This window comes from Sphaeramia orbicularis, chromosome 11, assembly GCF_902148855.1.
Source record: "Sphaeramia orbicularis chromosome 11, fSphaOr1.1, whole genome shotgun sequence".
Taxonomy (NCBI): domain Eukaryota; kingdom Metazoa; phylum Chordata; class Actinopteri; order Kurtiformes; family Apogonidae; genus Sphaeramia; species Sphaeramia orbicularis.
Genome location: NC_043967.1, coordinates 31,221,886 through 31,246,779, shown reverse-complemented (window position 1 = coordinate 31,246,779; position 24,894 = coordinate 31,221,886). Strand labels below are relative to the sequence as shown.

Below are 24,894 nucleotides of genomic sequence, written 5' to 3'. Positions count from 1 at the left end.
CCCTTACTAAGCACCAAGCGTGCCTTTTTCGCACACTTGTGGAATAATGTCAAAAAATTTTTCATACAGTTTGTTTTTAATTCTTTTACATTTTTTTCTATTTCATCAACTTGAGCCGTAAATAAAAATACCAAATACTCAATAATTGTCACATTTTTTAACCCTTTAAATGCCGTGTTTGTAATGTAAACAAACCATTTTTTTGGGTGCAAAAAACACAATTTTTAAATTTTTTTTTTTTCAATATACTACATAAAAAGTGGATCACATATTATTTGATTTTTGCAGCCTGGCATATGTCAGTGATTAACTCCAACATTTGTTAATTTGCATTATTATTTTTGGCGCTAGGTCAAATGTTCAAAAATACTAGCATCTGTCACCAAGTGTCCCAAAAATGCACACCTATAAATCAACCTATTAAATGTTTTACATTGATTAATTTTTCTGCTCTAATTTGATTTTATTTTTGTAAATCAAGGTCAGCCCTAATCATACAGATCAAATGGAAGAAATAGTGCGTTTTAGGCACACTTGGGAGACAGATGCTAGTCTGATCATTTTCTTTTGTTTACAATGTGCAAATTTTAGTTGGTGGTCAGAATTTTAAAGATCATGCAACAATGACCAACTTTTGAATTCTAACCTTATTTAAATTGTGAAAAATAATATGAAGTGTTTTTAAAACGAAGTGCAAAGTGTGCATAAAAGGCGCACCTGGATAACGGAGGGTTAAGACACAAAATTAGAACAGTTTACTGACAATAAATTGTCAATACGATAATTAAAGAAATGTACATAATAAGTGTGTGAAAATATTGTGTAATTAATTGAATGAATGAATGAATGAATGAATGTTTATTTCAGTTAAATACAAGATACAAAACACACACATATAAAAAGACAACAAAACAAAACACCTACATATTAAAAAAGAAACAAACAAGCATAAAATTAACACATTTTGTAACTGAAAAAGGAAGAAGCTGAAGCCGGAGGCTTATTTCTGCTTCTCCTATTTATATCCTTAGTCCATGTCCACACCTTAAGTTGCAGCAGATAAATACTTAAACTTAAATTATACTACATTCAGTGTAATAAGTTATTTTGTAAACATATTACTCTCATAGCCCTTCATAATTTGACCAATTAAATTCTTTTTGAAACTCAACAGTGAGCTACACAATTTCACTTCATCCTTCAATTCGTTCCATAGCTTGACACCAATAACTGAAACACTGTGATATTTAACGTTTGTTCTTACTTTACACTTTTCAAACACAAACATCCCTCTTAAATTATAATGTCCTTCTCTTAACTTAAAGATTTTCTGAATACAAAAAGGAAGGTTTTTACTTTTAACGTGAAACATAAATTCCATTGTTTTTAAATATACAATGTCAAGAAATTTTAGCAAACCAGATTCTACAAAAAGTGGATTACTTGATTGGAGATAACCAGCTTTGTTTATGACTCTAATAGCTTTTTTTTGGAGTTTAATTATTGGGTCTAAATTAGTCTTATACACATTGCCCCATATTTCCACACAATATGACATATATGGCATTACAAGTGAACAATACAACATATGCAAACATTTTTTGCTTAACAAGTCTCGAGTTTTATAAAGAATCGCAACAGCTTTGGACATTTTGCGTTTGATATATTCTATTTGTGGTTTCCAACAGAGTTTATGGTCAATAATCACTCCCAAAAATTTTGTTTCATACACCCTTTCAATTTCAATTTCATTAATTTTCAGTTTTATATCATCACTTCCCCTAGCACCACCAAAAACCATAAATTTTGTTTTATCTTCATTAAGTGATAACTTATTTACATCAAACCATTTTTTTAACTTGCTCAATTCCTTTTCCACAGTTTCTAATATTTGTTTCATATTTACTCCCGAATAAAGCAAATTAGTATCATCTGCAAATATTGTAAATTTTAACTTACTAGATGCCATAAAGATATCATTTAGATAAAGTATAAATAACGTGGGTCCCAGAACTGAACCTTGTGGGACCCCACATGTTACGTTTCTAAGTTGTGAATTTGTATTTCCAATTGATACATACTGAGACCTATTTATTATAATGATGTGTGAATAATATACTGACAGAATATAGTTTTTTCTCGTTAAAAGGAGGTGGAAATGGTTCTATGCATCTACTAGATCAACGTGTTTTGAGAGTTCTATTACAGTACCGTACGTTACAGTAACTTAAATTCACTGAGTGCAGTGTTGGCACAGATGTGACAGAAGTTGCCACCTCATAGTTCTCAATGAGGAAAAACCCTGGAACGGTGAATATTCTCTCTTCAAGCCTAAAGGATGTAATGCACTGAGCCTCAGGGGACACTGCATTCCTGGACAATGTTACTTAAAAGCAGACAGGAGGTAAACAAGAGCGAACAGCTACAGTAGTACTGCACCGCTCAGCCTTTTTATACACAGCGCATGCTTTTAAAGGCACTGTTTTGTCATGACCTTTGGATGCTGTCGGGGGAAATACAAAGATGTTCACTGGAGAGTCTTTATACAATTGCAGCCAGCTGTCTGCTCTTTGTTATGTACATTACAGCCATGACTGAGGTTTTTTTTTTAATTCATCATGCTGACACCTCGACAGTTCCATTTTTTCCCCCCTCCTTTTTTTGTTGTCAGGTTTCATACTTTAATTACAAATGATTGCGTGCATTTTCCTCTTCTGTGTTTTTTCTGGCTGTGTGTTATCTAAATGAGCCTTGGTGTTGGAGGGATAAACTGAGTGAATGTTCAGCCTGTGGGTGTGTGTTACTGAGGCGTGTGTGTGTGTGGGGGAGTTCATCAGCTCATTACAGACTAACCATCCTCTTTTGTTTGCTTTTAATGTGAAGGAATGTGTTTCCAGTTTTAGAGTGTAATGTCGATGTAGGCTACCTATAATTTGCACATCTCCTAGCAACAAGACTTTGAACAAACTAAATATAACTACAGGCTAAGGTGTCACTATACATGTAGGTTCAGAGCTACTGCCTGTGAGCAGATTGTAGATATGTGTCCTTTACTTTTGCATGTGTAAAGATATTACAGTTAACGCAGTTTTCTCTGCTTGGACTTAAGCAGATATGGCAGAACATGCAAAATTGTGCTTTTGATGCCATGTGAATAGCTTCATTTTACAACAAACCTCTAAAAAGATATTTGTTTCTCTCATTGTTTTATATTATGCATCTCAGAATACATTACCCACGTGCCTCAGCTTCTGTCACTGTCAAGATGCTCATCATAAAGCTGAATCAGAATGCTTTGTAATGCAATTGGAAAACAAACACTGAGTTGCGGCTGCTAAAGTCACCCAAAACAAGTCTTTCATACTTTAGATATTGTAACCCATAAAGACCCAAACAGCCACTGACGACAAAAAACCTCTACTGATCTAAAATGTTTAATACCTGTTGATCCACTAATCCTGTCAATACATGTAAATAATTGGTGTAAAATGCAGCTTGTCATCTTTTCATGGTCATCAGATATGAGCCATTTGGACATTCAGAGGCTCCATAGTGAACGTGGAAACACCGTGATCTTCTACATTGTTGATTCACCAGTAAATGTGGATGGAGACACTTGGTTTATGTTCAGTTAATGATATATTTTACTGAAAAAGTCACGTTTCCTTCAGTTTTCTCTTTTTCTGATATAATAACCCTTAACTTTAATCTGAGCTTTTATGAACATCTACGTGATCAGTGAATTAAATATAGGAAAATACCTGATTTACACTGAATAAACACAAAATTCAGAGGATAACATGGTAATAACATGGTAATAAATCAGAAAAGTAAAATATAGAGAAAAACTATTTTGGGACTGCCACATTAGTAGCACTGGGTCTTTATGGGTTAACTGAGAAAAGCTAAAACGGATGACGACTCTATAGCTGGGTTTTCATTACAGTTTTCCGCAAAATAAAAGCGATATTTCTACAATTTTGACAAAATATAATTGCTACTTGTAGGTGTTTCCATTGAAGAGTGTTCGGCTACTGATACGTAATTCTAGTAAAGTCCGGTCTACCCATCTTGTGATATGTCGTAGTTCTCGCAAATGGGGGGTGGTGTGCTTCCATTATACTTTTGCGCAACACTTCGAAGCATCTCAAAAACTGCCTCATGAGAGCGTAAAAACTTTTTTGCGATCTTTGAGAGCTTTTCTGTGTTTCCATTATCAGTTTTCTATTGCGTTATTTACATTTTGTGCATTTCTGAGGGTAATGGAAACCCAACTTATGACTCCCTATTGTCATTATGATCAGAACCTGGACCCTTAAACCAGGCCTATGTCCACACTAATGCATATTAATGTTCACAGTGTTTTGGCAAACTCTCAGAAATAATGTCTAAACTCATCAGAAAAAAAACTATCAAATTCCTCTCCTGTTGGGGATATCATCAGTTGTGTCTTGATGAAAATGCAGAATTTAACTCCTCAGCAGTTGCCAACATACACACCAAGGACAGTCGCCTGTAATTCAGTATCTGTGTGGAATAAACAGCTGGTTTTCAAGGTTGATGATTTGTTCTCTTCCAGAAAAGGTCACGTGACAGGGAAGTGATGAGTCAGAGGAGGATTCGTTTGTACCGATAAGACCCTATCAGGCAACAGTCTGTGCCTTTATCTCCAAATGTCTCCCATTTTGTCAGTTTCTGGACTAAATCAGGGTCAACAGATTAACATGAATGCAACGAGTAAATGTCAGAAAAGTTATACATAAGTGTCTAAGTAGAAGTGGAGTTTCTACCTGATTTTCTTCTTATATTTCTCAAACAGTCATATCCAAAACCAGAAACAGAAGCTCAGAATAGACACACTTTGTTCCTCAAATAATTCATTTTCAATCTGTTTCATGTATTGAAAATCACTCCAAAATGTTACTTTCAGTAACTCTTTATGAGCATTTGTTGATTGTTTTTGCTGGAATGCTGTTTAGGGGATGTATTTAACTACTTTAGGCTTTTACATAAACTTTAGTTATGCTGTGATTTATCCGAAGAGGTCAGGAAGAGTAAGTCTCATAGATGTGAAAGTAGGAAATGAACCAAAATTCAAGATATAGTCGTGGAAAAAAATGTTAGACCACCCTTGTTTTCTTCAATTTCTTGTTCATTTTAATGCCTGGTACAACTAAAGGTACATTTGCTTGGACAAATATAATAATAACAACAAAAATAGCTCGTAAGAGTTTAATTTCAGAGCTCATATCTATCCATTTTCCATGTTTTTTTGATAACCAAAATCACTTCAGTTCTGACATCAATATCTATGGCATTGTACTGACAAAAACCGTGCTTTTAGGCATTCCATGTTTTCTTTTCTGTCTGTTTTAGTCACATGATACACACAGGAGTTAGTACTGAATTGCATAACCATTGTTTTTGTTGACTTTTGATGTTCTGATAATTTTATCTGTGACTATGATTCCTTACATGCAGAAAACCTGTTTATTCCACTGCTGTCTATCTGACTTCATATTCAATTCAATTCCGTTCAATTCAATTTTTTTTTGTCATTGTATAAAAACAGCAAGATTGAAGTTCAAGCATCTTCAGGCAGACATAATATTGCAATACAAAAGCAAAATTATTAAAGTGCAACTCCATAGTGCAAAAAAAAAAAACTAGCATCAAACATAGCAATGAATGTAATAATACAAAAGTTCTAATGGTCCAGGTGTATGTGTGTGTGTGTGTGTGTGTGTGTGTTGGGGGGGGGGGGGGGGGTACCTTTTTTAAATCCATTTTTTATGCTAATCACTATTATGGAAATAGTTTATCTTTTTCATTTACTGTTAATTTAAGTGTATTCAATAGTAAAACTCATCATGGTTATTTGACAACAGAATATTTTGCAGGTAGTAATGAGAAATTGCAAACTTGAGTTTATGATGAACAGCTTTCCTCAGTGGTTTTATTAGACTCATTTGCTACCAGTTATGTTTGCATTATCATTCAATTACAAGGTTTGTAATGAAATCCAACGTGCCAACTCTCATGGCCAATTAATAATTAACATTTGCTGTTTCAACACTTAATTGTTGTACACAAACTAGTGTTCATGTACAATCCAAAAGTTATACAATACCAGGAATTTATATAGATTCTATTAAAATACATCAAATTATCACCAGTAAGCATATAGTGTAATTAATATGTGATCAGAGGTGGTTTACAGCGATTGAAATTACATTATCTTGTGTTTTCTTCTTCTACTGTGTTTATTATAGTCCTTTGTGATGAAGCCTATGACGATTAACAGCCTTTATTTGTCCAAACCTGCTAATAGAAACGCGCATAATTGACATTTCTTTTAACACATTTCCTTCAAACTTGCTTGAAAACTATAGGAACAGAGCTATTATAGACAACAACCATGAAATTATGACATGACATTAGGGAATAGTAATGTATGGGAAGCATAATACATATTAAAAACATCAGAGCAGATATTCTTAGACTTCAGAAACAAAAGTTAGTTCAGAAAATGAAGTATATGGCACGTCAAAGGAAGAGTTCTAAATTCTGATATGGGAAAAAAATGAAAGACACAGGCAGTGGTGTCTTCAGGTCTGGCCTTTGATTGGACGTCAAAGAGTTAAATCTCCTGCAAATGGAAAAACTAAGGAAAAAAATCACACCTTCAAAAGGACATGACACATTTCCTTTTTGGGTTTTTTTGCCTCTTGGGACCTCACACATGTTCCCACACTATTCAGTATGTCCAGGTGAAACCTTGTGCTAAAGTGTTGAGATTTTTGGCAAGAAATTACAATTTACACAAACGATCGGCAACTGTTTAATGAGTCACACTGTGGGTATTTACTGTTTGTACGGTTTACATTTATTTACAATACATATACAACTGTCTTTGCAAAGATCTTTACATAATAGTGAGTAAATATAAAGTCACTCAGGTTAACTTAAGAAGATTATAAGGGTTAAAAATTGCAAAAAACACAAAAAATAAAAAAACTTTTGTATATTAAACAAAAAATGTCTGACTTCCTGTTTTGTGTAGGATATGGAATATGAATTGAATTGAAACACATTTTTTTAAATGACCAGACATAGTTTTATTTACAAATGGCAAAAATGACCCAAAAAAATGCCAAAAAAAAAAAAAAAAGAAATATCCTTAACTTTTTGTTTGTGGTGTACTCTAATACTAGTCATTACTCACTTCATGGACATAATATGCCAAAAAAAAAAAAACTTTTGTTGTTAATTACAGTCTAATAACAATAACAAGGAATTGATTTACACTCGAACACATTACGTTGGGTTTATCAAGAACTGCAAAGTTACATTAATGTTATCAATTGCAGTTTATGGGATGATGTATTAAGCGTCCAGTGTGTTGGCTGATATGGAACTAAAACAACAAAATCCATGAATCTACAAGAGAACAGCAGTAGAATAGCTGTCCACTGGATAATCTCAGCATTATGTAAAGCCTTAATAAATCTCAATAAGCAAACAACTTACTATGTAAAAGTAAAATGGGAAAGAGAATTTAACATAGAAATTGATGATATAGATTGGCTAATCGTGGAAATTACATCATACAACTGTTAGCTCTCAGACATGGAGGGAATTTGCCTGGAAAAACCTTATAAGATTTTTTATTACACCCAAGTTAAAAAGTAAACAGTTACAGAGGCATCAGGAATGTTGGAGAGAATGCGGGGAGATGGATGTTGACCATTCTCATGTTTTTTTGGAAATGTTCAAAACTTTCAGAATATTGGGAAATGATCTACAATGTCCTATGTCAAGTATTAGGTTACACAATTCCAAAGAAACCTGAAATTCTTGATTTGTGCAACTTTGGTGATGGCACTACACGTGAATACGATAAATATTTGGTAAAGGTGATGTTGATAGCTGCAAAAAAAATGTATAACAAGGAATTGGGGGAAGATTGATCAAAGGATCAATGGATAAAGATGATTGAGGACATATTACTAATGGACAAACTAACACACAGATTGAGACTACAACAACCACAAATGAACAAAAAGTGGAAAAAATGGACATTATATAAGCAAAATAATTGGTAAGACTGTGCTACCCAGACATATTCATGTTGTTGTGTTTTCATTTTGGTGTTGTTCTTTTAAAAGTAAAAAAATATAAGTTACAAAAAAAGAATAGCTGTCCACTGTAGTGACCACTATGCATGAAAAGGTTAAATATTATAATTTTTTGTGAGTTCCAGAGCACATTTACCCCCTCAAAGATCCACGTCTTCAGTACAGTATAGATCCAACGGGGTCTGAGCACTAATTGGTGGAATATGCCGGAGCCTGGTTGGCATAAAACGTGTTCTGAGAGCCTCAGTGAGTGCTGCTCGTCTCGTCTCTGTTGACTGAAGTGTGTTTTTAATGCAGGCGTGGAGCTGAATGTCACCCTCCTGTGGCTCCCGCCTCCCCGGGGGCTCTCTCACTGTGTGACAGCAGGGCCTCGGCCGCCCACACCCACTCGTGCCTTCTCCTGCTGGATTGTCTGTCGGTCTGTCTACCCCTCCTCTGAACCCCGCGCTGCACGCAACAGATCGGCACACCGGCGGCATTGAACGGCGCTCAGCTTCTTCATCAGCCTGTCACACAGGCTCAGTCGCTCTGACTCACAGTGTTTATCGCAGCCGCAGGCGTGACACTAGAAAGCGTATGACAACCGGTTTTGTGTGTGTGTTGTACGCCGCTGTTATTCTCATAGGAGTCATTACTTGGGTGATCTCTTCGGGCGCCCCAGAATCCCCCATATTTGGAGTCAGTCTTCTTCTGAACCCGCCGGGAGCGTCGAAGAGCTTCAGTTCACTGAGCTCGTTGTTCAAAACAAATCATGGTGTCTCCCTGTGCACCTTAGCCAAATAGGGTTCACATCAGGAGTGACCGGCCACACATTAGTGGAATTGAATTGAACTCGCTCTGTGTTTCTCAGTTGATAGTGACAGCAGAGAGGCAGAGCTGGACGAGCAAAGAGAAATGTACTTCGGGGCGGTGTCTGTGTATGCGTGCAGTGTTCTGGAATTGTTCCAGCAATCTCATTCGTCCTTTTCTTGACAGAAATTAGTCATGCATGAGATTAACAGGATGGAATTTGGTTTAATACCCGCAGCTTCGGCACCCTCCGCTGATGTCAATAAAATGTATTTTAGGCCAAACAAAGCCTATTGATCCTTCACGAGAAACAGTATGATAGGCCATTAATGCCCGAGCGGGACTTTGATGAATACAAATGGAGTGCACATTGGACGGGAATCCTGTCAGTGAATGAGACTGAAATATTACTTTGAAGCGTCTTTATTCTTGTTTCTGGCAAATCCCATCGACTTCCATTTTTGTACAGAGTGTAAAACAAAGGAGCCTTCCCTCCAACACTGCTAATCCTGTCTGTCTTTTTTCTATTTCTAGATGTGTTGGTGAATGGGAAGCCATGTGACTGTGACGTCATTGCTGAATGTAAAGTAGGCGATGCTGTGACCCTGGAGGTAAAACTCACCAATATGAGCAAGAACTCCGTCGGCCCGCTGGCCCTGACTGTGGTGCCGTATCAAGACTTCCAAAACGGGGTCCAGAACTACGATCTGGAAGATGCTGTCACTTTCATCGGCTCCAACACCTTCCACATTGACACGGTTGGTACACATCAAAGTTAACCTCTGTTACGTTAAGGTACATTAATAGAAATCATTGAGCTCTTTAAATAAATTTAAGGAAACCTGAGAAAAGATTCCTTAACCTTTAAAGACCCACAATACCTTTGTGTAAACTTAAAATTTATTTTATTTTTTCCTAAATCTAACCTTTCTAAAGTGATAATCACCATTTATTATATTATCATCTGCAGTTTGGATTTTTCACTGTGAATTGGGTATTTTCTTGTATTAACTTCAGTGATCATGTAGATGTTCATAAAAGCTCAGAGTAAATTCAAATGTTATTACATCAAAACAGAGAAAACTGAAGAAAATGTGACTTTTTCAGCAAAATATATCATTAAGTGAACATAAAAACAAGCATCTTGATCCATTGCCATTTATCAAACTACATGTGTTTTACTTAAGAATCAATGCCATAGAAGACGATGTTGTTTCCACATTCACTGTAGAGCTTCTGAACGTCCAAATGAGTCATATCTGATGAACATGAAAAGATGACAAACTGTATTCTACCTGAATTATTTGCATGAATTGATAGAATTAGTGGATCAACAGGTATTAAACATTATAGATGAGCAGATGCTTTTGGTCGCTGGCAGGTCTTTGAGTCTTTATAGGTTAACTAAAATTTCATATTTATGGGAGTTACTAAATACCTTTTTTTTTTTTTTTTCTTAAGTAGACAGTGCACTCACTGGCCACTCTATTAGGTACACCTTTCAAACTGTATTTTACCTGAGTTATATACTGTACATGTATTGATGGGTTTAGTGGATCAGCAGTTCTTTAACATTTTAGATCAGTAGACACTCTTGGTTGCTGGTGGTTGTTTAGGTCTTTGAGTGAAAAAGCTTGTACCAAATTTTTACTTTACAAAATGTAGACGTGTCCTTGGTTGATGCAAGAACAAAGATTTTCTTGCATTAAAATGAAGATAAAAGTACAAATGAATGTTCCCTGCTTAATGTGGGGTAATAGCAGGAAGTATTTTCTATGCGTGTGTGTGTGTGTTATGTGGGTAAGCAGTGTTACTCACAAGGGGTTTGTTGGGTTTTCTCTGCGTAACACACTAACATCATGGCCTTTAGATGTTAATTGCCTTGACATGGTTTTTTTATGTTGGGATTTCCTGCTGTATTAATAGAGGTATATTCAGGATAGTCTCACATAGCCAGGCCTATTACTGTTCCCCTGCATTAGAGACGATCTGCTCAGTGTATCTTGGCTAGATTTAGCGTCATTGTATGAATCACACTGGTCTTGGACAGTTCTTAGCACAGGATGCACTTAAGCACCTTTACAACGCTGCGTCTGGACAGAACTTGTTTTGGTGGAACGTTTGCACAACAGGAAGTAAATTACTAAATCAGTGCAAAAAAAACCAAACATTTATGTCTTACCCAAAACTTATAATTTTCAATGTGTAGTTGCAGCTTTGATGTCCTTTCATGTAGCGAGTGGGACAATAACAGAGAGATAATGGAAGGGAGGAGAGTGCCAAGTGAAACAGTCGTCCAATGACGGGATTATTCCAACAGAGAGGATGCTGGGAGCCAGACTAAGAGGGCAGTAGAAGGGAGTTGTCAGTCAATAATGTAAACACAAGGTTAATGGATATTTAACCTGTGTGTACTTGTCAGTGGCCTCTGCTGGGATCCTCAAAATATATAGGAGTAGCTCTATATATACAGTATGTGTAACATTTCAGCTTTTATTCTGAGTTTATAAGTCTGAATCTGAACAGAGGTAATGCCAACAGGCTAAATAAACAATCCATTTATACAAGTGAAACTAAGAAACCAAAGTCTAAATGGATGACGAAGACACGATCAACAAGCAGAGCAAGTTTTAATCTGATATCTATATATTCATATGTACACATATGTTTGGTCCTGTTTGTAGCTGTTATTTATTATTATTTATTTGTTTGTTTAATTTATGAGGACAGTGCATATTAATGAACACCGTACAAATAAAAACATTACTTTGTGTAAATATGCAGGATTTAGCTGGGAGCTATTTTCCATTCGTAGTCCTCAACATTTAAAAACAGATTGAACATACAAACAAGACAATACAGTATATACGACACATTACTATATAAAAGTGTACATCATACAATACATTATGAATACAATAAATACAATATAAAACTGTCAAGAAGAATAACTACTGAGATGGAAATTAAATGCTGAGCAGACATCACAGGTGTTCACAGGTTTGGTTAGATTTTAACCTTTTTTTTTGCTCTTTTTTAGCTTACCGGCCAACAGGCCATAAGCTATTGTCGTCATGCGGCGTCCGTCATCGTCGTCTGTCGTCCATCGTCCGTTACAAAACTTTCAATCGTCTTCTTCTCTGAAACTACAATTCCGATTGACTTCTAACTTGGTATACAGCTTCTTTATGATGATGCCAACAAAAGTTAGTGAAATTATTTGGATCCAGATCTGATTCTGGATTTGGTGCGACTTTGAAAAATGTCCCCATTATAAGAGATAGGAAGTGGATCGATGCAATAACTCAGTAAATATAAATGATATCCAGTGTAAATTTCTACAGTCCAGCCCTGATGGGGAGATGACCAAAACATGATGGCCACATGCTGATCAGGATCTTCTTCTGGATCCGAGAACTTACGGAAAATTTAACATGGGCTCTTATGGGGAAAACATTTTCAATCGTCTTTTTCTCCCAAACTCCAGTTCTGATTGACTTCAAACTTGGTATACAGCTTCTGTATGATGATGTCAACACAAGGTATTGAAAGTTTTTCGATCCAGATCTGATTCTAGATTTGGTACGTCTTTCAAAAATGTTCCCATTATAAGAGATAGGAAATGAATTGATACAATAAATCAGTAAGTATCAATGATATCAAGTTGGAATTTGAATTTTTTACAGATCTGATTGGAATATGACCAAAACATGGACTATATCTGTAATATAATAAATACACAGAACTGGGTGATAATAAATGGCATCTGGATACCTTTCCCAAAGCTTTTAATTTGGCTGGTAAGCTACAGGGCCACTGGTCCTATTTTTAAATGTGGAATAGGTGGAGATTTCATGAATAGTCGTTGGGAGACTATTCCAGCTCTTATGTCCTATAACAGAGATGGTGTTTTGACCTGTTTTAGTTCGTCTGATCATCACTACAGCTAAATTCAGACTGCAGGCAAATAGAGCCCAAATCTGATTTTTTTTGTCCATATGTGACCTGTATCTGATTTGTTAAAGACAGTTTGAACAGCACAAATCCGATTTTTTCAAATCCAACTAAGGCCACTTTCATATGTGGTCCTAAATCCAATATGTATCTGATATTTTGCAATGCGTCTTCAGTCTGAACGGCCAGGTCACATTTATTCAACTGTTACATCATTGAAATTCGACAAACGTCACAGTTCTGTGTCCCAGGAGAAGAAGCGACAGGAAAAATATATTTACTCCCATAAACACAGTGCGTGCCTGCGTGGTCGTGTATTACATCAGGACCTCTTTTTTGCGCATGCGGGTCACTTTAGGGTCATATTCAGTTTGTACTCAAAACTGATAGAAGTCGGATTTAATGTGTAATATGAACAAGCACACAAAAAATCTGATTTCACCAAAAAATCTCAATTGTGCATTAAGACCTGCTGTCTGAACGTAGCCTACGACACATCTTAACCAGTCTTTCCTGTTTAAGGCTCGTTTATGCTCACTTTACATACATAAATAGGTACGTCGGTTTCTAACGTTGTCATGCGTCACTGCCTTCATACTTCTGTGCGTCCAGTGCATTGGAATGAGCGTTTCTCAATCAATCCACCAGAGGGCACACCTTTTAAATAACATACTGGCTGAATACCATGAAGAAGAGTCAAGTTTTTTGAGTTTTGAGAAGAAAGTCAATAATAACAAACATGGTGACAACAGAGGAGGTTTTACCAATGTGGGTAATAATGTTGATATTGAGAAGGGTAGTTGGCATAAATATGTCAGTAGTTTTCCACTAACTCACACAGTCGCTCTTTGAAAAGTTCCACTATTTATGGAAATTTTTCTGTTCAAATCTCAACACTCACACTTTAACATAGAGCATAAATGAGCCCTTAATCTGTTAAACCCTGGACCATTTATTTCCAGTTGGAATCATTTCAAAGTAACACAAAACAATGGATTAGCCAATAGCAGAAGCTTCATTCATATAAAGCCAAGTAATGATCAGAAAATAGCAAATATAAGACATAATTTGTATCCATTGCTTCATAATGTGACCTTTATTTTTGCTCTTCTTCAGCTCATTCATTGTGTTTTATCAGTACAGAAATAATACTTTTACTGTTGGATCTGCCAAGTAGTAGCTCAGTGGTGCACAGTTTGTTTGCATTTGTCTGTTGTTTTATTAAATTATTTATGGCATACGCTGGTCTCAGACTGGTAGTTTGTTTTAGATATTTCCCATTTAAGTGGTCGTTGTTTGAGTTCTGTTTTCCAAAAATTGGTTTTGTTGAGCTTTTAGCTGCAGGTCTTCATGTTAGTGAATGTATAGGATGTGTATATTACTACAAGTGTCGTGTAGTATTACCATGGCAACACAGATGGAACAGGGTGTAAAAGGCCACATAAAGGTAAAATAAATAAAAATAAAGCAGTGTAACATTCTCTAAATACTTTTGTCTATTTACATAATCAAAGAACCATCATGTTCAATAAAGTTGTACAAACTAGGACACAGGTGTCAAACATGTGGCCCGGGGGCCAAATCTGGCCCGCCAAAGGTTCCATTCCGGCCCGCGGGATGAAAGTACAAAAATGAACCTGAACAGTCCAGGTTGTCCAAATCATTTTGGTTCAGGTTCCACATACAGACCAATTTGATCAGTCAAAATAACAACACAATAACCCATAAATAGTGATAACTACAAATTTTCTTTGTGAAAAATTATGTGGAAAAAATTTAAGTGAAAAAAATAAGATTACACTGTGAAAATATTTACATTTACAAAACTATTATGTCACAATAAAATGCAAATAAATACATAAATAAAAGCAAAGATGAACAAGCCGAAATGTGCAATTTTAACAATATTCTGCCTGTTACTAAATGTTTTGTGCATTTATGGATCCACTGTGATCTGTAGTTGTGTTAATAATAAGAGATGGAATATTGTAGAAATTGTTCAAATTTTAGTTCCGAACTCCAAATTTTTAACAATATTCTGCCTGTTACCAAATGTTTATGTAACACTGTGTGTAAATGTGCATGTATAAGTAATAAGTCGAGGCATAATATTGTTAAAATTACACTAATTTTTCTAATGAAATTTCTGTTTTTTCAGGTTATTCACATCTTTTTTTGTAAAATGTAAAAATTTTCATAATTTAATTGGGGTTTTTTTGTACTAAAACAAAACAAAAACTTGGATTTGTCATTATTTATAGGTTATTCAGTCATTATTTTACTAGTCTAGCCTGCTTGAAATCAAATTTGGTTAAATATGGCCCCTGAACCAAAATGAGTTTGATACCCCTGAAGTAGGACATGATCCACACCATATTTTCATGAATTATATCATATGCACCTCAGAAAATATCCTGGACCTCAGTGGTCTCCCCTCCATCTATGTGTGTTCTCAGATTAAAGCTGGATTTTTCCTACACCCCCCCCCCCCGTCGTCTCCACTATTGTCGTGCCAGGTTCATTAAGGAACTGGCAGAGCGTTTCTAAAGGTGGCTGCTCATGATACTTACTGCTGTGATTCTGGGTCATGTTACAGGTTCAACCCAAGGAAAGTTCCGTCTGTGTCGGCGCCCTGCTCTTCCTCTACACTGGAGATTTCTACCTTAACATCAAGTTCCAGGACGACAGCGCTGGACGGGAGCTTCCTTTAGCCTGGTTCACTCTGCCCAGCGTTCACGTCAGAGCCCTGGATACTCTGCTGCAGGCCGGGGCATGAAGGCCTCCACGCTGAACGGAGAATCAAATGTTAAACTGTTGATCATACATGTAAATACCTTACAAATTAAAGTTCATGTAAATACTATTTGCTATGGCATCTATACAGTGGCTCATACGTTGTCTCCATAACACCAGAACCCTTTCAGTCCTTTATCCATTAAATAACATCAACATTTGTTACAGTTGTATTTTGGACTAGATTTACAACGTTGTGCAAAGATCTTAGGCCACCAGCAAGAATAAAATGACCCTACTGTCTTGTCAATATGTATATCTCGATGTCTGTATTAGTATAGGTACAAGGAGACATATGTAAAACAGCATTAAAAACAAAAATTCATTTCATAAAAAAAAAAAAGAAAAAAAAGAATATTATTGCATCTTGACAGAGAAAAGAATAAATGACAGAACTCTGGGACATTATGAGGTAAAATAAACCACAAAATTATTTTAAAATTTTTTTCCAAAAACAGTCGACGCAAGAGAGCAAAATATCTACTAAATCCAATACAGGTCATACTAAATATTGACTTTTATCTGGAAGACATTTGGTCCATTTAGATCAGGGTTGTCAAACTCATTTTCTTCCGGGGGCCACATTCAGCCCAATTTAATCTGAAGTGGGTTGGACCAAAAAATTTAACAGAAGACGGGCGGTGGCGTTCAGGACGAGTGCTCTGGCCCAATGGCGCCACAGCACTGGACTCAGTTAAAGGTTGGTGTCAGGGGCTTCTGGGAAAAAACATCAGTCATGTATCGACTTAAAATAGGAGCAGAAGGAACAGCGATGTACAATAATAACATGATAGCCAATAAATAATGACAACTCCAAATGGTTTTTAGTGCAAAAAATGACATTAAAGTATGCTAATATTTACAAACTGTCCAAACAAAAAGGGTGTGAATAACCTGAAAAAAATGAAATTTGTAAAGAAATATAAGTACAATTTTATCAATATTATGCCTGGACTTATCATTTCTACATATGCATTACAGACCAGCTCTACAAAGGCACAAAACATTTAGTGAAAGGCAGAAAATTGTTAAAATTGCGCTTAATTTTCTTTAGACATTTCAGGTTCATATTTGTTCAGGTTATTCACATTTTATTGTTACAGGATAGTTTGTTAGTGTAAACATTTTTATAATTTAATGTTTTTTGCACTAAATCAAAGAGAAAAAATTGGTGTTGTCATTATTTATAGGTTATTATGATATTATTTTTGAGTTTGATGCCCTAACTTGCACTTTGCAAATTCATCCCACGGGCCGGATTGGAACTTTTGGCGGGCCGGTTTTGGCCCCCGGGCCACATGTTTGACACCTGTGATTTAGATGTTTTGTGTTTCAGTGCTGTGTGCATAGATCCTGTATTTATTTCTTCAATCTTAATAAACAGACTGAGGAATAAAGATGTTTGTTCATTATAACCCTGTAAAACCAACACAGCTAACAGTGGCCTTAGACATTTGCACAGTAATGTAGATAACACTGGATAATATGTGGAAGAAAAGTACATTTAGTCCCTGTTTTCTGTCACCAAAGACCAAACCGAGCCAAAATAGTTAATTATGTTTTGAGCTTTTTCATGTTCGCCAGTTTTACGTCCACAGCTGCCATAAAATAGATGCTCTTTTTTTGCAATTAATTGTAAAATTATACAAATGTGTTTATTTGTTTGAATGACTGATTTGCTTTAGCTTTGGCTATAGCTAGTTTGCTTAGCGCTTATTAGCTACCTTGGCTAGCTTTTAGCTGTTACTAGCTAGCAGAACTGAACATATCAAATAAGTTTTTCTTGACCTCCAACTTTTGTTCTTTAAAACTTTTCTGAAAAGAGCTTTAACATAAACATCACATATTTTGTTGAAGTCTGTTTTATACCTAGAGCTGGCTGTTTGTTGACGTTAGCTAGCACCATGGCTAAGCTAACAAATGATGGATAACGTCAACAGAAGACAACACAAGTATGAGTGCACATCCATATCATATACACTGAACCTTTTTCACACACAGTGCCATTTATATAATATATTCCTGCCACCTGCTATGTCCTTAATAAAAATATCTGTGCAAAGAGAAGAAAACGTTAGCATTAAGCTAAAGACGGCTGAACACTTAATGAAGGAAAACACTGGAAACTTTAATTTGTTGTGCAAGTCATTTCTACTTTTTTTTTTTTTTTTTTTTAATTGCTGAATGGATATTTTCTTTTGGCTCTGTGCTGCGACACTGAGATAGATCTAAGTTTTGTTTTTAGATAGAAATGATCCTCCTGTCTGTCACATTATTGCTGTAAATAAATGTTCAAAGAAAGCAACTGTTGGTTGAGTTTGACATTAGGCCGACTTACATTTTCATTGCATTTTCATTTCCAGCCTAATGTATAATGAAATAGCTTTTATCACCGCAGCCTTTTGTTAAGTTCTAGTCTGACATTTTGGTTTGTTGAATGCTTTACTGTGTATTTTCTGCTGCAAAGGGAGTAAAAGGATTGATGTGTGTTAAATATTTAGCTCTGTATAACACATAATAGTCCTAGTCCTTCTTCAACTGGTCGTTTTTGTGTTCAGTGATCCACAGACGAAAGCGTCCAGTCCAAGTGGGAACCTGAATCAGCCATCTTCTTTGTTGTGTCTTCAGCTTCAAGGTGATAAGGTGATGCCGCAGGAAGATTATCCTCAGTGTCGCTGGGGTGGGAGGGTGGAGGCAGGGGTTTAAGGTTTTTAAGTGACTTTGAAAGGGGAGGAAAAGCACTCCATTCCCTCTGCCTGACCACAGGAATTACATCTAAAGAGCACCCATTCATTCATCTGAACAGATTTACAAACAGGAAAAATTTTGAACTTTCAGGTTTATTTTAAACCTAAGTGTCATATAGTAAAGGTGAGAAAAGAGGAAAACTGTGGAAGTAAATCTGTCTCATCAGATTTTGAATTATAAAAGCCACTGAATTTCTAGCACTGAATTTTTTTTCACTGAAATTAAGTATCTGAATTTTTTGTCTCTGAATTCAACTATGTTCATAAATTTAGAATTAAAAAAATTCAGATAAATTTCAATGCAAAAAAATTCAGATACTTAATTTCAGTGCAAAAAATATTCAGATACTTAATTTCAGTACAAAAAAAAAATCAGATACTTAATTTCAGTGCAAAAAAAAATCCAGATACTTAATTTCAGTGTAAAAAAAATCAGTGCTACAAATTCAGTGTCTTTTATAATTCAAAATCTGATGACACGGATTTACTTCCATAGAAAACCATCTGTTTTTCTACATTTTTTAAAGCAACATTGTCACATTCAACTCTGATCTACAGATATCTTTCCTGCTTCCCCTTTTGTGGATACAGAGTTCATCAGTTATGCGCACAACACAAACAGTGACAAAGTCATGACCTCCACCCTTATTGATTTGTTTATCTATTAACTTATTTGATTAAGAGTTGTGTATCTGTGTGTGCTTGTGCAGACTTCCAAAACTCATTCCGTTGTTTACAAATTAAAGCACTTCTAATTGGGTAGACTTGATGAAACTGTCTTGTCGTTGGATGTTGGTATTGGTGTGAGGACCTGAGCTGCTGCAAATACATGTTACTCATTCTGAATGTTCTTGTCTGAACCGTATAGTGATATCATCCCTCCTTTGGTGAAGGAAATCCCATCTTATCGCTCTAAATTATAAAACCCGACTGCAATTAAAAGTGTCTCCCCTTACTGAAACATAGATTCGCCTGCTTCACTTTAATTAAATTCCGCAGTCTGGAAGGAAACCTCACAGCAGAAATAAAAAAATGAAACTTCACAGCAAAATAAAACGGCCTCCAGAAAGAGAATTACTGCCAGAGAAGACAGGTTTATACATCTATCAACATTCTGCACATGTACTCGGTACCTGAGGTTGTTGATAAAGTCTTGACCCTACGGTTGTGCCTCATGGGAACTTATTTTAGGGGGAAAAAAAGGAGAGAAACAAGTTAGTTTTTAATCCATTTTGAAGTTTTCCATCATTTACACAGATGTTTGTCAGTTTTAAAGGTAATTTTACAGGAAAGTAGCAGTTTGTGGTAAAATTGTTGTAAGATTAGATAAGATTAGATAAGATAGGTCTATTTGTTTCATGGGTCCAATTAAACAGTAACACGTGGACACATTTGGTGTTCAACAGCCTCTGTCATGTACAGGGGTTGGACAAAATAATGGAAACACCTTCACCTCAAGATGATAATGCCCCAATCCATACAGCTAAAATTGTTAAAGAATGGCATGAGGAACAGTCTAATGAAGTTGAGCATCTCGTATGGCCGGCACAGTCCCCAGACCTCAACATTATTGAGCATTTATGGTCAGTTTTAGAGATTCAAGTAAGACGTCGATTTCCACCGCCATCGTCTCTAAAAGAGTTGGAGGGTATTCTAACTGAAGAATGGCTTAAAATTCCTTTGGAAACAATTCACAAGTTGTATGAATCAATACCTCAGAGAATTGAGGCTGTAATTGCCGCAAAAGGCGGACCTACACCATATTAAATTATATTTTGTTGATTTTTTAAGGTGTTTCCATTATTTTGTCCAACCCCTGTAATCAGAGTAACTTATACGCATGTATTAACCCTCCGGTATTTCGTCCAGCAAGGCCCTTACTAAGCACCAAGTGTGCCTTTATCGCACACTTGTGGAATAATGCCAAAAAAAATTTCATACAGTTTGTTTTTAATTCTTTTACACTTTTTTCTATTTCATCAACTTGAGCTGTAAATAAAAACACAAAATGCTCAATAATTGTCACATTTTTTAACCCTTTAAATGTTGTGTTTGTAATGTAAACAAACCATTTTTTTGGATGCAAAAAACACAAAAAAATATTTTTTTTCAATATACTACATAAAAAGTGAATCACATATTATTTGATTTTTTTCATCCTGGCATATGTCAATGATTAAGTCCAACATTGGTTAATTTGCATTATTATTTTTGGCGCTAGGTCAAATGTTCCAAAATACTAGCATCTGTCACCAAGTGTGCGTAAAATGCACACCTATAAATCAAACTATTAAATATTATATACTGATTTATTTTTCTGCTCTAATTAGATTTTATTTTTGTAAATCTAGGTCAGCCCTAATCATACTTATCAAACGGAAGAAATAGTGCGTTTTAGGCACACTTGGGAGACAGATGCTAGTCTGGTAATTTTCTTTTGTTTACAATGTGAAAATTTTAGTTGGTGGCCAGAATTTTAAAGATCATGTAAAAATGAGCAACTTTTGAATTCTAACCTTATTTAAATTGTGAAAAATAATGAAGATTTTTAAAACAAAGTGCAAAGTGTGCCTAAAAGGCGCACCCAGATACCAGAGGGTTAACTTAATATTTACTGATGTTTTTCTCTATATTATGCCAGTTTTTCCTTAACATTAATTCATCTGCTGCATATGAACCTGTTTTTCCAGGCTGTAAATCGCTCCACTGTGGTTTTAGTGTGGATACTTGAGGACATTTTCCTTCTGAGCTTTATTAAATGTGTTCAAAGTGCATTAATAGAAGAGCTGTTTTGTCTTGTACGTCATTCCTTTGTAAGTCAGAGAGGGCGAATTTCACACAACACCACCAGAAACAAGGGTGGTGTGTATCCTAAAGAGTCTGTAGTGTTGGTCCAGTTTCACAGAATATTCATGTTAATGCAACTCAATACTGTCTTTTTTTTTAATTCCCTTTTGTGTTTATAGACATGAGTTTCAGTTTTCATGTTCAGTTTTGTTTTTCCTTTCCACAGCAGCAGAACACCACATTAGAGCTTTTTTTTTTTGTCCAGTTCAGAGAATACACTGTTTTCTCCTCACCTCCAGACGACACGAGGAAGCGACAGCATTGGTGACGTAAGCAGAGATGATAACTTTTTAAAGGGAAAACTCTCCCAATGCAACAAAACATGCAGCTGTTTTCTCAGGCAAGTGTAACAAAATCACAGCTTTTGCATCAGAATACTGATACTTTTCCATCACGTTGCCCAGTTTCCTGTGAAAACCAGGACTAGTGTTCTATTTGAACAGTACAGAATAATATGTCCTTTCCTAAAATACTGTTCTTGTCCTTTCCACTCATATGTGTGGGTATAAATCCTATGAATTGTGGGTACATGAAAATAGATTTACATAAAACAAAGTGTCCATAATGACCTTTGTCTGAGAACATGTGCATCTTCCTTCTTTCTGTGTTTTCAGGCTGTAGAAAATCCAGCGCCATGACACAGACTCAGCTGTTTTCACAGATGGTTCAGGTAGGACACAGGTGTCAAACATGAGGTCCAGGGGCCAAATCTGGCCCACCAAAGGGTCCAATCTGGCTCTTGGGATGAATTTGTGAAATGGAAAAATTACACTGATAATAACAATTCTTTTAGTTCAGGTTCCACATTCAGACTAATTCAATCTCAAGTGGGCAGGATTTAGTAAAACACTATCATAGCATATAAATAATGACAACTCCAAATTTTTCTCTTTTTAAATGTAAATATTTTCATCTATTTACACTAAAACAAAAAATTATTTAGCAAAAAAAGTGAATAACTTGAGCCAAAATGAACAACCTCAAATGTCTTAAGAGAAGTAAGTACAATTTTAACAAGATTTTGCCTTTTACTAAATGTTTTGTGTATTTGTAGATCCACTGTGATCTGTACGTTACAATGTACATGTGTCAATGATAAACTGAGGCAGAATATTGTTAAAATCACACTTATTTTTTTCAGTTTGTTCATGTCATTCACATCTTTTGAAAGGATAGTTTGTATAACAAAACTCATAATAAGCACAGTAGAATATCAAAGGGCGCTTCATATACTTTGTGAAGTTACCCTTAGCAAAGCAAATTTGTTCAGCACCAAAAGGAACCAGACTACTATTCTGCTGTTAGGACGCTGGACAAGACAAGTAGGAAAAAAAAAAGTAGTGTGAGATACTCCCTGGTAAAATGTCCAAATAAAAGAGGATACACAAGCAAAGGTGTTAGAAAAATGGGCAATGATAACTGGGAGTACAGTTGGTGTCGGCTGCTGCCTTATCGGTACAGACAGCTGCCTGTCAGCCAGCTGAGCCCATAAAAAAAAAAAAGAAGAAGAAAAAGAAAAAAAGAAAGGATAGTTTTTAGATGTAAAACTTTTCATAATGTAAATTTACTTTTTTCGCTCTAAAACATCGAGAAAAGTTTGGAGTTGACATTATTTATATATTATTATGTTATTATTTTACTGGTTCGGCCCACTTCAGATCAAATTTAGCTGAATGTGGCCCCTGAAAGAAAATGACTTTGACACCTCTGAGGAAGGACGATCATTCACTAATGTAAACCTAAAGCTCTAAGTCTGTGTTTCAACACAGAATACACCGTTCATATGTCTGTAATACTGCATTTAGCCTTTTGTTTTGGACTGAGAGGTGTGAGGTGTGTGTTTTCTGTCTGTTTTTTTTTTTTCATGTAGCTTTAAATTAATGACAACAGAACCCCAACTTTAACAAAAACAGACAAAATATACATTATGACCATCTGATGTTGAAAAACACTCTGAATAGCTGATATACTGATAATCTACATATGGTCTAATAAGTGTTAATGCTATCGAAAATTGCCTTTTTACTAGATAAGATAAGATAAGATAAGATAAGATAAGGCTGACAGTAAAATTAGCTACTGTTTAAACCACAGGTGTCAAACATGCGGCCCGGGGGCCAAAACCGGCCCGCTAAAGGCTCCAATCTGGCCCGTGAGATGAATTTACAAAGTACAAAATGCATAAATTACCCTGAAGATATAAACAGTCAAGGGCATCAAACTAAAAAATAATAGCATAATAACCTAGAAAAAATTACTCCAAATTTTCTTCTTGGTTTAATGTAAGAAAAATAATATGACATTATGCCTATAAATAATGGCAACACCAATTTATTGCAAAGAACATTAAATTCTGATGCCCTTTAACAATAAAATATTAATAACCTGAACAAATATAAACAACCTGAAATGTCTAAAGAAAAATAAGTGCAATTTTAACAATATTCTACCTGTTGTGTGACTTGGTAGATCTGATTGGTAACGCACATGTAGAAATTATAAGCTGAGGCATAATATTGATAAAATTGTTTTGGATTGGATTATTTTGTTTTGGATAGTGTGTAAAATAAAAATAGTTTCATCATTTAATGTTATTTTTTGCTTGTTGTCATTGTTTATAGGTCATTATGCTATTATTTTACTGGTTCCGGCTCACTGGAGATCAAATTGTGCTGAATGTGGTCCCTGAAAGAAAATGAGTTTGACACCCTGGTTTAAACCTTTACCTGAATCATATAGGTTGATAAAATGCTACAATCTTTGTGTCTTTTCCCCTGAGTTTGCGCTCTGTCAAACACTAACTGATCTGCCAGTGTTCAAACTTTATTAGATTTCCATGTTCAGTGCACATTAACACAAATATTTAACAGGGCAGCCACTTCATGCATGTGCACATAACCTAGATCAGAGGTTCCCAAAGTGGAATACAGGCACCCCCAGGGGTACTTGGATGAAGCCCAGGGGTTACTTGAAATGTTTTGGGAAAAATACATTAAATAAGTCATCATGTACTGAATAGAAAATAAATAATGAGAATTAATGCTGAAATATAAAACACAATAAATACATTCATATAATAGTTTTATTGTCAATCATCTTGTTTAAGCTTTGGTAACATTTTAAGAACATTTCTATTTTATATTATTCAAAATGAGTTTGTTTGAGTTGCTAGGTAATTATTTTTTGTTGATGAGAGGTTCATATATTAATTTATGAACAATTTATTTATTTTTCTTGTCATTGGAAGAGGGCACTTTTCAGTTTATAGTTTGCACACAAAATTTACTGAACAAAACTGGTTATTTTTTAATATCCAGTATTACAGTTAAATGTGTGTTGTTTGTTTAAAAAGTTTTGAAAATATAAACAGACACCTTTGGCACAGAAACACATTTTGCCTTTTTTTTTTTTTTTCAACCAAACATGCTGAAATGATATTTGGGGGTACTTGACTAAAGAAGTATATTTCAGGGGGTACTCCACTGTAAAAAGTTTGAGAACCACAGGCCTAGATGATCTGCTGAAGTCCAAACCAAGCATCAGAGAGGGGAAGAAAGGTGATTTAAGTGACTTCAAACATATCAGCAGCTGTTTTCGCACACAACTGTCACTGGGGTTTACAGAGA

The 24,894-nt window shown here is 35.4% G+C and overlaps 1 protein-coding gene across 5 annotated transcripts in view; it reads left to right on the top strand.

Annotated features, from left to right (window-relative positions):
- The window catches only part of trappc9 (trafficking protein particle complex subunit 9), a 374,675-nt gene extending 356,704 nt beyond the window's left edge, over positions 1 to 17,971 (top strand). For 4 of the 5 annotated variants that reach the window (XM_030147332.1, XM_030147331.1, XM_030147330.1 and 1 more), the window contains 2 exons: positions 9,462 to 9,685; positions 15,478 to 16,141. In XM_030147332.1, the coding sequence (XP_030003192.1) occupies positions 9,462 to 9,685; positions 15,478 to 15,657 (404 nt within the window). In that variant the 3' untranslated portion in view covers positions 15,658 to 16,141. Of the gene's footprint in view, positions 1 to 9,461; positions 9,686 to 15,477; positions 16,230 to 16,994 lie in introns of those variants that run through there. The other variant, XR_003936606.1, reaches the window with a different exon arrangement.
- Positions 17,972 to 24,894: the final 6,923 nt, after the last annotated feature.